General features: G+C 36.8%; 1 protein-coding gene across 1 annotated transcript in view; it reads right to left on the reverse strand.

The window, feature by feature from the left end:
• Nucleotides 1-15892, reverse strand: part of RASA1 (RAS p21 protein activator 1) — a 63222-nt gene that overhangs the window by 17413 nt on the left and 29917 nt on the right. The window contains exons 9-15 of the mRNA XM_086478968.1: nucleotides 12893-12971; nucleotides 9832-9952; nucleotides 7463-7619; nucleotides 5243-5330; nucleotides 2461-2538; nucleotides 1024-1181; nucleotides 650-726 (exon numbers count right to left, since the gene is read on the reverse strand). Coding sequence (XP_086335094.1) covers nucleotides 650-726; nucleotides 1024-1181; nucleotides 2461-2538; nucleotides 5243-5330; nucleotides 7463-7619; nucleotides 9832-9952; nucleotides 12893-12971 — 758 coding nt within the window. The remainder of the gene's footprint in view (nucleotides 1-649; nucleotides 727-1023; nucleotides 1182-2460; nucleotides 2539-5242; nucleotides 5331-7462; nucleotides 7620-9831; nucleotides 9953-12892; nucleotides 12972-15892) is intronic.

Consider the following 15892-nt stretch of genomic DNA (forward strand, 5'->3'; position numbering starts at 1 on the left):
AAGGCAGCAGAAAATATGGATCCCTTCCCATTCAAAGTGATACTGAGGTAACTTCAGGTTTAAGGCCAAGAGTACAAGGTAATTAAACAGATAAAGTAAAATAGAAAGAAAATAAGGCAAATTTTGTTCAGAGACCACCAAGCTTTTTTTTTTTTTTTCCTTTTTTTTTTTTTCATGATGAAAGTACTACACCTTTCCTCTCTTTCTCTTTCACACTGGAACCAACAAAAACCCTGAAAAGGAACTCCATACAATCAGACTTAAAACTGTGGAACTTTGCATTTTATGGAGCAGACTAATACTGACAGCTTCTCTTTCCTCTTGCTTTTCGGTAAGCACAGTCATTGTATAACGCAATGGCTACTCTAGAGCAGAGCTAGGAAAGCCATCAGATACACAGAGCTGGACTACTGTGCATTTTATTACTAAAAAACATGCAAGTTCTCATTGTAAAAACATTACTGGAAACCCAGTACCAGACTTCCAAAACACGAACACAGCAGTATGGTGAGCATAAAAATATACTTAATCCTTTTGTGACAAAAATATACTTAATCCTTTTGTGACAATGTTTGACAAGAGCAATGAAAACCACACAAAGTATCTATTGCTGCAATACATATGCATCTTTTACAGAAAAAATACTTACATATATCTGGATCTTTACTTTTCTTTGTTTTGTTACTAAGACTTATCTCAAATCTATTAATATCAGATGAAAGATCACTAGGAGAAAAGACAGAAAGCCTCAATTAATAATATACTTGGCTGGCATTTAAGCTTATTCTAAACTCATTTCAATCCTGAGTTCTTATTATCAGCCAAAAACACTTATATTAACAAAGATATTTAGGTGCTTACAGAAAATTCTGCCCATGCAGAATCTGGCTGAAAGGTTGCTATTGTATAAAGACACACAAAATATTTTTAAAAAGCATACGCAAAATGGTACACAGTGTTAGAATCTTCAATGCACTGCAATTTACAAGTGAAATTCAGTAATCCAAGAAGATTAAGACTTACTCAAAGACAAATTCTTCTGACCACACAGGGTTCTGCCCTTCCCTGATGTGTGTTTTTGCTACCTGGACACTGTTCAGGTAGATGTTACAATATGGATTAGTAAAATGCTTTACTGGGAGCGTATGAGCTTCTTCTACATGCAAAATAAGACTGCTGACCTAAAAAACCAAAACACACAATATTTACTTTTTTTTTCTGCTAAAGTAGAAATACAAAAGACATGAATTATTTTGTATCCTCCCTGCAGAGGCTTAACGTTAATATATGAATACTGAATACAAACTAAAATTTCCTAATCAAAGCAAGGAACAGAATTAACGGAAGAACATTTTAAGAGGCGCCAGTGACAAGAGTAACACAAGTAATTACTGAAAACAAACCCGGAGCCCCGTGTTTTTAAGGCATCTTGTTTTCTTCTTTTAAAATTATCTTTGAGGCATTAGGATTTGCAAATACTAACTTTTCTGCATGCAGAAATTTGTACTGAAGTCAAAGACTGGCACCTCGAATAGGAGCCACAGATGACTCCAAATGCACCGGCCTGTTTGGTGCCATCCTAACAGATTACGTAAAATTCCCTGGCGCAACACATTACATTCTATTTCTTAATGCAGATGAGCATTTTCTTCACTTTTTGAAGTAAAGAATTACTTCAGACTGTCACTCTTTTTGCTTTGATTTTGCAGCTTGGAGACTCAATTTCACCTGCCACTTTGTCTGTGAATTCAGATAATTTAGTTCATTTATTCAGAAGTATCCAAATATCTTTAATGTTTACTACAGAATAGTTGTCTGTCTTGAAAAGCATCCTATTTTATTCCTTTCTCCACTTTCTCTTGAAACAGCTACATTCAATGTTCCTAACATTCAAAAATATCAGGGATTCTTGAAGTATTTTCTTGTTACTCTCCACTCATTTCAGACTTCGCCATTTATAAGTATCTGTCCTCCGCCTCTGAGGGAATTCTGGCAAACAGCACTTTGAAGAGGCCAAAAGAAATTAAGTCACCAGCACGGTTCAGCATGTATTTGTTACTGAAAATTAATAATATTAGTTAAACGAGTATTTTGTTTACATGTCACAGAAGTCTGTCAAATTTTTCAAGTTTCCCATATGCGGTAAATTTTGAAAGTTAACAATACAAATGCTGATTTCTTTACACTTTTACTCAAATGTAGTCAGAAAATAATACCTAGCAAAGCACGGGCAAATTGCTTAAAGCCATTCTGGGTTTTATATATGTAGATATTATAACAACATGTAAGTCATTCTTGTTGGTTTTACAAGGGCACTGCGTAACTCCAAAAAGGAAAGTACGTACATGCAGGATTTACTACTGTTGAAAGAAAAATTCTGAGATTTATCACTATCGTTTTGCAATGAGGAGACAAAACATTACTCCACATGCACCACCAACCCCATAGTATCAGCTTCACCTGACGCAGACGTTTATTTGATGTTCCGGGACTGGTTTTTCTTAAACTGCAAAACATCTGCAGAGCTTTCATCCAGTCCTAGGAGAGAAGAATGTAGAATAGTGTAATAAAACAAAGTCAGATATAGCTTCTTGCAGTGAACAGACATATCTAAAAAGACTATCCAAAGATTCCCCTTTAGCTTGGCAAAATGTAAGTTTTCTGTAATTCCAAAGTATGCAAGTTTGAATATTAAAGAAAAATTCTTATCTTTACTAGGATTGCAAATCTGAACCATTTTCTCTTTCAGAAATATCAAGCGTTACTAATGGATATACAGTGTGACCTTTACCAATTTTTCAGTCTAGTAATATTACATGAAATTACAAGTGGTATATAAAATGAAGCAAAACTCGTTTGCTTCTGAGAAAATTACAGTTAATAAGCCAAACTGTTCTGATTATTCTCTCCAGTACTCCTGTAGGGCAGTCATGATACTGTGTGTACTTCAAACAAAAACTAAAACAACATTAATGGAGAAACACAGAGCATATATCCAACATTCCCGACTTTGCTCACAAATGCATGCAGCAGAGTGGATGGATGCATCCTATTTTGATCAAGGAAATAAACAGCTTGTCTACAAACACCAAACTAACTGTAGAACCTTTTTGTGCAGTTTTTTGAAACAAAAAAGCTGCTAAGAGGCACTGCCAACTCTGAAAAAGCCACTGCAGCATGAGGAAGTTGCTAACAGCGGAGCTTTGCAAGGGGCCACTGGAAGGTGGAAGACAGACAGGTTTTAGCCTCATTCTCTAGTTTTTATCGCCCAAACTCCAAATTTTGTATAGCTCTTGCAAAGCACAAAAAATTAGGTTTTGACCAACTGCCTTCCTAAGTCTGTATCTCAAAGATCTGCCATCTATTCTCAAAGTACAATTTTAAAATGTCATTAAAAAACCAACAACACTGTTCCAGTCTTCCTCTGGAAGGTTTCTTCCACATTTGAAAAATACCGGAACATGTGCTGCAGCTATTCTCAGCTAGACCACTTTGCGAGTCAGGTTTCAGCTTTCAAAACCTTCCACAGAAGGAAAAGCTTTCACCGATGCTTCATGAAGTTTCAGTAGCTTGTTTCCTTTTTCTCAGAAGGAGTAGCAATCAAAGAAAGAAAAGGTTCTACCATCAGTTCTACTCTAGCTTAAACCAGGACAGCCTCCTAAATACTCTTAACACAAGTATTTCCTGGATGCATAGTACACCTCTGTACTCACTCATGGCAGGAAAACTTTTCCCCTTAAATGCCAAAGCTTAGCGCAGCCAGAATGAACAGTGTGTCACAGTAAGCACAGTAAGCCTGCTGGTAAGGCTACTTTTTACCTTCACTTCTGTTTTGTACAAACCATGAAGACAACATGCAGTCCATATGATGTGCACTGCTTTGATACTCATTTACCACTTCATAAGAGCACCTTAATATACAAATAAAACTATTCTTCTATGAAATGTTACAGAGTAAGGAAGATGAACTTTTGAGAAAGAGAAATATCTACACACTTTCCCAGGCCAAAGCCATATTACAAAAATCCCTGTATTTTGCATAAATGCAGTGAACCTCCTGTTAAGTAGATCAAAACTAAAAGCAGATTATACCAAATGTTCAAGGAACAACACAGGATTTTCTGTCTTCTACCATTCTTAATTCTTTTAATTTCTAGAACACAAAAGACATTGCAGCTGTGACGAAAATGGATGTACAGTTATAAGTGTGGAAATTAATGTATATATTCTCAATTACTATACAGCACGCTGCTTCTCAAAGAAAGTACATTAAGAGTTGTGTGACAAATGCCACGACATCATTCTGATATTATCTCAGTGACTTTCATAGCTTTGTATTAATTTAATAGGAAAACTTGTGCTTTCCTTCATATAAAGCACAAGAACAATACTGAATTTATACAGCCTTCATGCTCTGGTGAATAGCAGTCTATTACAAGTGCTCTACATGCTTTAATTCCATTCAAATAAAATCAAATGCAAAGCTTAAGCTTCTGATGCAACAGGTGTACTTCAGAGCAATGGACTTTCAGAGCTGTAAACTTAATAAATAAGGGCATTGTCTCATTTTAGATACGCTGTCCTGCTGGTGAGTGTATTTCAGACAATTAAGCTCCTATCCTACAATTCTTCATGAGCAAACATAACTGCTACAGAGGTAATAACTAAAGGATACCAGCTAGAACCAGAAAACCTTACTTCTTGTGCACGATCAGGGACCAAGACTATGAACAACCACCAATTTAAGGACAGGACAAGTAAGTGCAAAAGGCAGCTGTTCAATATACTTTGGTCATTAGGCACACAGACGTGCATTAGCATTTTAATTCATACTAGGAATATGCCTTTGAATGAAAACTCCCACTTACCATACTCAGTTTTATAACATGGAAAACTCCTGGAGAGCAAATTATTCTTCTGAATAATTATATCAAAAAAAAATCAAACAAAAAACGTTCTCCAAAAACATACAGTGGAAAATACAGCAAGTTCAGTTCACAGGACCCCACTGGAACTTGTCCAAAGTAAAGGCCCCAAGTGCAGTTAACATAGGTGCTGCATTCTCAGCACCAACCAGTCCCCTTACAGATCTGGTACCACTCCATTGTAACACCTGCTAATATAGACATAGCCACTAACTATTTGTGATACACTTGCTTCCTGTTGCAGAAGGGCAACACCATTAAAGACCACAAGACAAAAAATTACTTCTTAAATTATATTTACCAACAAAAGCTCTCACCTGTGCTTGTTCTGGAGTCTCGCCTGCAAAGTAAAAGATGTAATGCTCTTCACTAAAGTGCTGAACTACTATCTGAAAACAGTTTGGCCTTAAAAATAAACAAAACAAAAACATAAGTTTTATTAATCTTCACAATATTAAACGGACACCTTCACTTGTTGATCTGTGCCAAAACAAAGTTTACACTGAACTAATACATTTCTGCTGTTTGTCTGTAAGAAGCATTGAACAGTGCATCAACCTTTGTTTGTATACAGGTAGTATCATCACACATGGTAAAGGAAAGAACTCCAACTAGAAAATTTCTCAGGTCCTTCAAAACTGCATTTTGATTTGAACGTGTCATTTTAACAATGACATGCATTAAGCATTAGTTAGCAACCAATTAATCATACATCAAGGATCTGTTCTTTCAGGGGTTCAGGAAACAACACTAAAATAAGGAATCCCCTATCTGAATGTGTCCCACGGCTCTAGCAACCAATGAAATGTGTATTGGATCACATACTAATTATTGAATGTAACCTCTACAACCTTAAATGCAATTACAGTGTCTTTGCCCTTTTGTGTATCTCCACTCATTTGCCAAGAAGTCAATCAAAAATATTTTGTTCTGTTAAATTAAAAGCTATTTAAAGTGCACACTTCACTCATGACCTTCCACACTGTGTGCAAGGCAACCTGGCTCTCCCAAAACTAGCGTTACACAAAAGATCCTACTTCACTTACAAAGGAGTTTCAGGCTTCAGTTCCCCCATCCATTTCCCTGCCTGGAGAAATGCTGACACTGAAAGGGATAGCAGGAAATTGCCAGGTCTGGGGCTAATTAAGTCACCACCACCAAAGAACCAGGCAAAGCTACAGACTTCACTGTACTTCTGAGAAAAGGGCAAAGGCAGTTTTTACCAGCTACTTAAAATGCAGGAGGAGCTTTGTCTCAGCTACAGCTCCTCAGTAACAGCTTCCTCAGGTAGTGCAATCATGCACCTCCCTCCTATGCACACTTAGTACTGCTTACTGTCCAGCTACATTTTAACCCACAGCACAGTGTTTCTTGAGAGTTGTTTAGGAGACAGTTCCTATTAACGAAAATGTTCCTCATTTACAGTATACACCAAAGCTTCCTGCATAATTGCCAACTTACATAAGGAACATTTCAGTGATGATTTTTGTTATTACTGTTCTGGTAGTCTGTATCCATGCTCCTCATTCCATTAGTCTGACAGGTTTTTTCAAAATCATTAAAAAAATATAAAAAACCCCAACAAAGAGATCAAACAAAAGCACAAGTCTTTGCTGCTTAAGAAATGTCACTAATTTTAAGCATTGGTCTTGAAGGTTTTTCACAAAAATAACTAGAAGTTGACTATGTATCATTTTTTAATAAATATTCAGATCCATGGGACAACCAGAATTTCTATCTAATACTTGCAGGAGTAAGTGTACTTATTTCATCTATATGACATTATAATACAGGATGGTTGAGGTTTCTTTGTAACTACCAAAGAACAAATATGTAACCTCTTTCTTGTTAATTATCAATGATAACTGAAAGATTTCAGATTCTCAGCTTCTTTGCCGATGATCACATTCCTTGCTGTTGGCATATTTTGAGTATCAAAATATTACAGGAAATTAAGATTTTATGTGAAAATTATCTTTGAATATACTAATTGTGCAAAAACAATTTCTGAAGATGTTGACTGTTATGAACTAGTTTACAACTAAGTTGGTCTAATTAACAAAAGTACTGGTTCTTAAATAGAAAAGCACTCAGAGACTCTGTTTAACCGAGCTAGCTTTCAAATACCTAACAAAAAAATGTAGATCTTTTGGAATTGACAAAATTCTTTATCTTGTCAATTCTTGGTTCAAAAGGATTAAAACCCTCAGTTCATGATCTCTAATGTCTGTAAAACGAAACACGGAACAATTAATGTACTTAATATTCAAAAATGAAAACGCAAAAAAGCAGAAATCATCATCCCATCTTATCTCACAATAAAGCTTTAATACTGAATTCTAAAATTTCTAACAATAAGTTGTTTATGTACACAGTTGCTAGCAATTGTGTTGCTGTGGCTAAACAAGTTACTTATGCATCAGCTACATCTGTCTACATATGCTTGCAATCCACACCAACTACAGACTCTCAGTATGAACTAAGGGCCACAATGCAAACCGGGCCTACTTGTTGCCTAGCAAAAACCAGTGTCCTACCTGCCAAACAAACTGTCATGTACTCCGTAGACGGAACACACGCTAAGGTCTATTAGTCCTTTGGGTTTTGTGGCTCGTTTTTCACTTTCAAAATAAATAAGCTGGGCATCATTTCCCTCTAATATAAAGTACAAGTTTTTCCATCTCTTTCCTTTACCTGTAGAAGAGTCAAGCACAAAAAGTTACAACACTGTTTAAAAGTGTAAATTTTGTAAATGAAGAAAAGAAAAGAGGGCAGTAAAGTTTGTCAAATTGCAAACAGAACAACAACGTACAGGTACTCACACAAGTTATAACATCAGTATACATACTCAATTTTATGCCACGTGGCTAAAACTAGACCCTCTTCACAGATGAAGGGAGAGTTGCAAAAGGTTCTCTAAACATATTCACTAATCTCAACAGGATTAAGAAGTGCTTATGAGCTGCCTGGACACTAAGTTCCTGTGGGTGTTAAGACTTTATCTAGACAGCTTGCAAATAACGATGCTGTGGATCCGATTTATTACAATTTTAATTAAGAAAAGGACTCTTGACATGAGAGAGTTACTCCTAAACTTGGACCAGTGTTTAACAGATTGCATTACAGTACCTTTAAGCGGTATGGCTGAAGAACAGAAATGGGAATACGTTATATGCAAACTTAAGTTAGAACCATGCCCCAAATACAACCATATCTAAGAATTTGGCTGGTGCCACTTGTTTCAGAGAAAACATTGTCTGAACTACAATGGATTATGAACTTTCTGCAACGAATTAATGCGTAAGTCATAATACTATTTAGAAAAAACTTTCAGTCTTAATTTTAGACTTTCATCGTCATAAATCCACCATGGGCCTCAATAAATGAGTACTAGCACTGTTTTGAAAAGACAAATCTAACATCCACTTCCTACACTGTCTCCTAGATGGAAGAGCGATTTTATTGAATTTGTTCCATATGCAGCTATGTGCATCTCTATACACCTACTCAGTACTCCGGTTTGCACATTTAAAGTATCTCATAATCTCTTTTAGCTAAAGGTTTTCAGTTCATTCTTATTTGATTCCTCACTCTACGACATCTGTCTATACCTTCTCTCAGAATCAGCATTCTCGATAGAAGAGATGCTTTCCTTGTTCTGTTCAGAGGGTCTACAGTTTCGGGTGGTTTCTTTTTTGGAATGTCTCTTTTACATTTGGCTATATATAAAAATCATACCTTGTTTCTCAGTTTTGGTCACTATCCAAGTCACTACCTGTAACTTATCCTTCTAGTTACGGTCTCTTGTCATTTGCAAAAATTTGCTCATTGACAGTGTTTCTGTTTTCATTAACGTTGATTTTTTTTAAAATGAGAAATGTAACATTTGATAAATGACTAGCTTCCTCAGCACTTCAAAGACTTGCTCAATGGCAATTTTTCAGGGTTATACAGAGATGATACAAGTAGCCAGTTTTTAATGTTTTATTGTGTGTTATGTTGACTGTGTTAGTGTTGGAACCCTAAAAAAGTCACTATGTATCTTGTACAGCAGAATATACATTTTAAATTTAAAACACATGACCTAACTTTGAATAACAAAATTAAGCCAGCTGCGCTCTCCAATGAATGTACAGATTTATGCCCTTCTAGCTCTCTCTAATCTACTCTATCAGCTAGAATTTAATGAGTTTCATATTAAATACAAACACTTTTAATGAAAATATACTTAATTTAAATGAGTCTGAATGAAGGATGATGTCCTTTGACAAGAATGCCTACTTTTTATGCTCCCATTTTTTTCAGTACAACTGCCACTCAGCATTTTTACACTGAATGTAACTTTATGTATCATGTTGTTCTGTTCATGTACTAAAGAAAAGAGATCTTTCATACTCTTCACATACTTTCTAAACCTTTTGTCCACTTCAATTTTGTCCCTTCTAGTACCACTACTACACTAAGTTCACTAAGTATGCATGTTCATCTTGGAGAAGAGAAGGCTGGGGTGTGCCCTCATCACAATCTACACTTTCCTCAAGGTGGGCAGCGGAGGGGGATGTGCTGATCTCCTCTCTCTGGTGACCAGCAACAGGACAGAGAGAAATGCAATGAAGCTGCATTAGAGGAAGTTCAGGTTGGACGTTAGGAAAAGGTTCTTTACTGAGAGGGTCATTGGTAACCGGAATGGATGGCCCACAGGAGTCGTCATGGCTCTAAGCCTGTCAGAGTTCAAGCAGCATCTGGACGATGCTCTTAATCACACAGTTCAATTTTAGGTAGTCCTGTGAGGAACACAGAGTTGGACTCGATGATCCTTATGGGTCTCTTCCAACTTGAGATATTCTATGATTCATATCTGCTTTTTTTAATTAAAAAAATAATCATGGAAATAAACGTAACTCACTTTTTTTCAGAAGATAACCTTTTTTGACGATGTTTTTATAAAAAGCATCCTTTGTTTTCCGACGAATTGTATTGTAGATTTCTTTTCCATCCACTGTATCATTAAGCACTTGCTCTTGGTGCTGGTAAACACATAAGAAAATCATATTTTAAGCTCAGAAATCACCATTAAAAATTGCGTACTATGAAGCTGCAGCCAGGATCATCTTACTGAATGCTACGACTCACTAATATTTTTTTTTTCATGCGTTTTAATAAAGCAATATAATTTTTCATACAATACCTTTGCTGGACTGTACTATAACTATTCCCATATTTCCAGGATTATGACGGAAGAAAAAAAGTTTCCAACACAGACCAACTTCTACAAAGTAACATTGTGGTTTTTTCCTATTCAATAAAAAGCATCTTCTTTCACCATGATTTCTGTTACATTTATGCAAGCCTTTAAAGATTTATCTAACTTCAAACTGTCTTCTACCAAAGCTTTTTGGACTGAGTAATCACGGATAAACTCTGAAGCAACAAGAATGGTGCAGATCACAATTAAAACCGACTCACTCAAAGTTGCACAGTCCCTCATTAATCTCATTAGAACTCACATGTCCTAATTGAGTAGAACGCAAGACAAGAGAAGAAAGCAGAAACAGAAAAAGGATAAATTCACACAGAAAACTGTAGGATCTGGAAACGCAAGTAACAAACGAGAATGGCCAGAAGCCAAGTCAAGTTTGACCTTACCGAGTAAGCTTATCAGCAAAAGTTCTTTATGTGTAAGAAAACATGAAAAGCAAGACTGTCAAGCAATGAGAACAGCACTGAGATGAAAAGCAACATATGAAAAGGCTCTTACCGAATATTCTACTTTTCTTCCTGCCTATATATCTACAAGAATTATGATTTTGAACAACATGACAAAAGCAAGATGAAAAATACTTCAGTAATACTAACAGGAATTACAAGACCTACAATAGAAGCAACATCCAGATGTTTATGAGCTCAAGAAATTCTCCATAACATAACTACACAAGGTACAGTGCACAAAACAACAGATCTAGTGACAAATATTTTGAAGTAAATTTCATATTAGACAGAAAAGTCAATCATAGTGACCCTAAAAGTACGCAAGACTTTTGAAATTCCACCCCTCAAAAACAGAGAGCATGGTAGTATGTGGAAGGGTGATAACGCAAAGCTGAACTTAAATTGCACCACTGACCACTAAATTTTTAAACCAAGAAAGCCATAAATATATCTGAATAGGTTAAAAGATTCTGAGGTAGTGTCACATGGAAAATTAGTTAATGCAGAGATGATTATTAATACAGGAACTGCAAGTGCATATGCAAAAAGCTAAAATGAAGAGAATTACTGCCATGATTTGAGAGGAATGACAGAGCATGAGGAAAGTTACTAGTGAAGCCTTTCAAGGAACAATCTGAGGATTCGTATTTGCTTTTTGTCCCAACCACACTGCCAAGCACAAGTTAACAGCAGCAAACAACTGGAAAGCACTGATGACACAATACAATTAGCAGTATAGGAAAGACTGGACTACCAAGGTGTGAGTCTAATAGTACAACGTAGAAGTTAACACCTGTTGATACTTACCACTAGAAAACAGAAAACGAGAAACTCTAACAGCTGAGTCATTCACAGGGGGACTAAGCTAGTATAACGTGCTATGACAACGTACTGGGTCTGACAGGGATGGAGCTAACTTTTGTCACAGTAGCCCCTACGGTACTGTGTTTTTGTCTTCTGACTAAAATAGCGTTGGTAACAAACCAGTGTTTTGGTTCTTGCCGACCATTGTTTATACAGCCTCAAGACTTTCTCCATTTCCCACTCTGCACCCCCCTTTCTCAGAGAGGTGGCTTGGGTGGGCAAGATGCTGGAATCAGACACCGTTGGGACAGCTGACCCCGACTGACCAAAGGGATATCTCCTGCCATATAACACCATGATCAGCAATAACACACTGTATGTGGGGCTGTCTTCCTGGCTGACCACTACTCAGAGACCAGCTGGGCACCAGTCCACTTCTGGGAGGTGGTGAGGGATTGCCTTTGCATCACCCCCACCACCTCTTCCTCTGCTTAAACTGTGTTTATCTCAACCCAGGATTTTTATTTTTGCTTTTACCCCCATCCTGCAGGAGAGGGGAGTGAGGGAACAAAGGCATGCATCCTTAGCTGCTTGCTCAGATCAACCCACCACAGAAAATGACACCTATTCTAGGACATTTCTGTTTAGTATTTTCCAGAGAGAAAGAGAATTACTCACGACATGCTACTCTAAACTGTTCTAGTCCACCTCATTCAAGAAAAGCAAGCTCGCACCAAAATTTGTGGTAGCAGGGCAGCTGCAAGAACATTACATAGGGACAGGATCAGCTTTGGTATACCTTTAGCCTAGTGAGCTGACTAAGGGAGAATACAAGAAACGTTCTTGTATTGATAATGAAGGCGTATGAATTGACTGTACCTCTATTTAGGGAGGAAATTAAAGGCTAATTTCTAATCACGGAAACATGAAAGTCTGGGAACAGAGAGGGAACACACGTATACTTGATAACTAGCTATAAGCTTTTGAAAAGGTAGATGATGTGGTGTGCTTATTACTAGCGGTCTCTTAGGATGAACTTCTGCTACAGGGTAAGGGTGCTCCAGAACAAGCCCTGCAATCATCCCTGAAGCTTTTCTGTGCACATAGGTTTCCTCTGGCAGAAGAAAAAACACAGACACAGAAGAGAGGAGGGCAGCCTGGTTCTCCCTAACATGGGACTAAGGCACAGCATGGCTAAGCCATGGACCACAGCAGAAGATAAACACCTCAGAGAACAGATAATGCTTACCATAGTTTCTGTTGACTACAAGCTAACCTTTGGTACATAAATGCATTTGAGGATAAAACAAAAGAAACACACAAGCTGAAAACATTAAAATTGGAGACAATGCTTTTTAACTACCATTTGGGTACCTGCTGTAATTCAGTTCATAAAATGATTTGATGATGATGTCTGTGTCTTCAACAACAAACACTCAGAGGTGAAATCTTACCTGCATTGGAACAGGATCTTTAAGGTAATATCCTTCAACAATCTGTTCCTTTCTATAGTGCTCAATGATGTCAGCAATACTGTTCCAGTAAGAAAAAGAGGATTCAAATGTTAAACAGATTAGTTTTTCCTCTGCTTGAGGATAGTTTTCCACGCAATCACAGAAAACTTTCTCATAAGTTTTAGTAAAATCAAGTGTTAAACATCATAATCTCATTTGTAGCAATGAGAATTTACTAATATACTGAAGTCAAGAAAGTTCACAAAACTTTATTCAGAATGTATTAATTCTAAACTCTGCAAAATATTTTAATTAGTTGCTTAAAATGCCAAATGAGGACACTGCTTTTTCCACATTCAAGCACCACATGTGCATTACCAGCTCTCCAACCAGGCTGAAAATTGCTATTTCATTCGCAATAATTTTCAGAGTCCTAGAGTAACTAGGGAAGGGGAATGGTAGATAATGCAAGTGCAGAGCAATTTCTTTCTAGGAGGACAGGAATACAAAACAGAAAAGGTCTGTAGCAAAGCTTATACAGATTATACTTGGAAATCACTGAGCTATCCTGTTAAATGAAATACTCAATCAGCAGCACTCCTCTATAAGGAAGCATTCATTCTATTCAGCAGATTCAGATTGCAATTGTGTTTGGAAGGCTCAGGAGAGAATTAGTGACAGATAAAAGCTGAAATTCAAGGCATTTTAGTTGCTCTAACTTATTTCTGCAGTTACTGAAATTTACCCTGTAATAAAGAACAACAACATGAACATCAATAGAAAATAGTAATTCATATGCAAAATATCAACCTAAAAAAGAACTAAATCATTAAGTAGAAAACAAAAATATACTCAGTATGCCTTCTCACTTCATGCATACTTAGCTGTCTGTGCAAAGACAATCAACAAGGCAGGCAGTAATGAAATTTTTGGCCTGTTACAACTGGATACAGTAGTGTCCAGCACAGGAAAAATATCTGAGATACTGTAAAAATAATCTCAAAAACTTTTAAATAAAGCTATAGCAAGACATCTTTGTTCACTTTTCTTTCATTCTAAATCGATGAACTAGTGCATGTTTGACAAAATAATCTTCCCACAAACATTTTTGTTTTCAAGTACATAGAATGACATGCATTTCTCTTGCAGTATTACTGAAATAAAATAATTTCAATTTTTACTGAGATGCAATTTGCGTATGTCATTTTGTGCATAACAATTTAAACTTTGCTACACTACAGAAAATAACGACTCAGTCATTATATTCTGTGTATTGAATAGCTACTGACAACATCTTGTAATAAGTAAAACAGCATTACATAATTCTCATCAAATCAAAAATACCTTGACTGTCAATGCCTCTGCTTCCTTGTTTTAAAATGCCAGCAGGAGATCCTCAATACAAAAAGCAGGTGACTAATTTCTTCCAATTTCATAAAACAGGCTGAAGAATAAACTTAGTTGTATCTGAAAACTCCTTCTGTAGTTAAGAGTACCAGAGAGACTAAGACTTTACGCCTTGATGGAGTGACTAAGTGCTTGGCTCTGCAGCCCTCTTGTCCCACAAGTGAACTCAATCCAGATGGTCACTTTTATATTGTCTTACCACTACGACAGCTCAAATGCCTGAACAAGCTAAACACTACAAACACAAAGATAGCAAGTACCTCCAGACACTACACTACAGAATGTGAATCTGCAAGTGATCAGAGTTATCTAACACGTAAAACGTCAAGCACAAAATCAGACTGACCACAAAACTTATCTAACGGACAGGAAAATGAATCATAGCCTTCTTCAGTGTCTGACAGCAACAAAAATTCTACTTACACAAAATGCACCGAAGGTTGTATAAATAAGCAAGGATGTAAAAGAAAAAAATTGTTAAACATGGTTTGATACACAGAAATACAGATGGGTTTCAATACTACTTTACAGTTCCTTTAGTAATTTTAAACTGCTAAGCACAGGCCTTGTTAGGTTCCCCAGATCTCAGCTACTTGGATGATTTTGAAAGTATCTTACCATCACAAACAGTATATATTTTTTTTTTATACTTAAAGAGTGAATTGAGAGTTACTACAACAGCTGATATTTGCTGATAATGAAGAATTCAGAAAGCAGAACTAAGCAACACCATTCTATACACTGTTAAATTATAAAGCCAACGAATTAATGGTAAACCCATATTGTTCAGGCCATCATGATACAGATTAATCTACCAGTTGAAACAAAACTATCTTCCAGTTGTCTACTAAATTTTCAAATTGTCCTGTCTCAAATTCAAGATAACTTGAAAGCTTATTCACTCTATAAAGTCTTCGGCCAATGTTTCTTCTCCTTTGACACAGAATCACCAGAAACAAAGAACCACCCCTAACTTCACAGGGTTTTTTGAATGCTACCTGTTATGTAGGTTGAACTTTGGAAAGACGGCAGATAGAGAGAAGGACAGAGAAATGGCCTGGTGTGCTTTTCCTACCACATATTCTAAAATCAGAATTGAAACATTAATAAATCCTACCTTACATAAGAACGCTGTGAAACACATAATGGAAGTTATTCACAGAAATGCTGAGCACAGAAGGCACTTCTGGAGACCACCTAGCCCAATCCCTCAGCTCAAAGAAGGGTCAACGATGGGTGGGCTGCTCTGGCCCTTGTTCAGTCACATCGTGAGCATCTCCAAGGATGGAGACTCCATACGTTTCTGTGTAACTTGTTCCAGCGTTAGATCACCCTCACTGTAAAAGCCATACATCAGTAACTGCACATCTTCAAACCAAGATCTCATGCCAACAGTTACTAAAATCATGGCTGTTACAAGGTCTGCCTGGAATGAAGTTAATTATCTTCATAGCAGCCCACAGAATGCTGTGTTTTAGATGTGCAACTGAAACGCTGTCTTGATAGCACACCACTATTTTGATTATTGCTGAGACATACTTGCAGTTTCGAGGCCTTCCCTTCTCCCCACTCTGCTCCCACGCACCCTGTGAG

This window comes from Leptosomus discolor, chromosome Z (assembly GCF_034619465.1).
Source record: "Leptosomus discolor isolate bLepDis1 chromosome Z, bLepDis1.hap2, whole genome shotgun sequence".
NCBI lineage: Eukaryota > Metazoa > Chordata > Aves > Leptosomiformes > Leptosomidae > Leptosomus > Leptosomus discolor.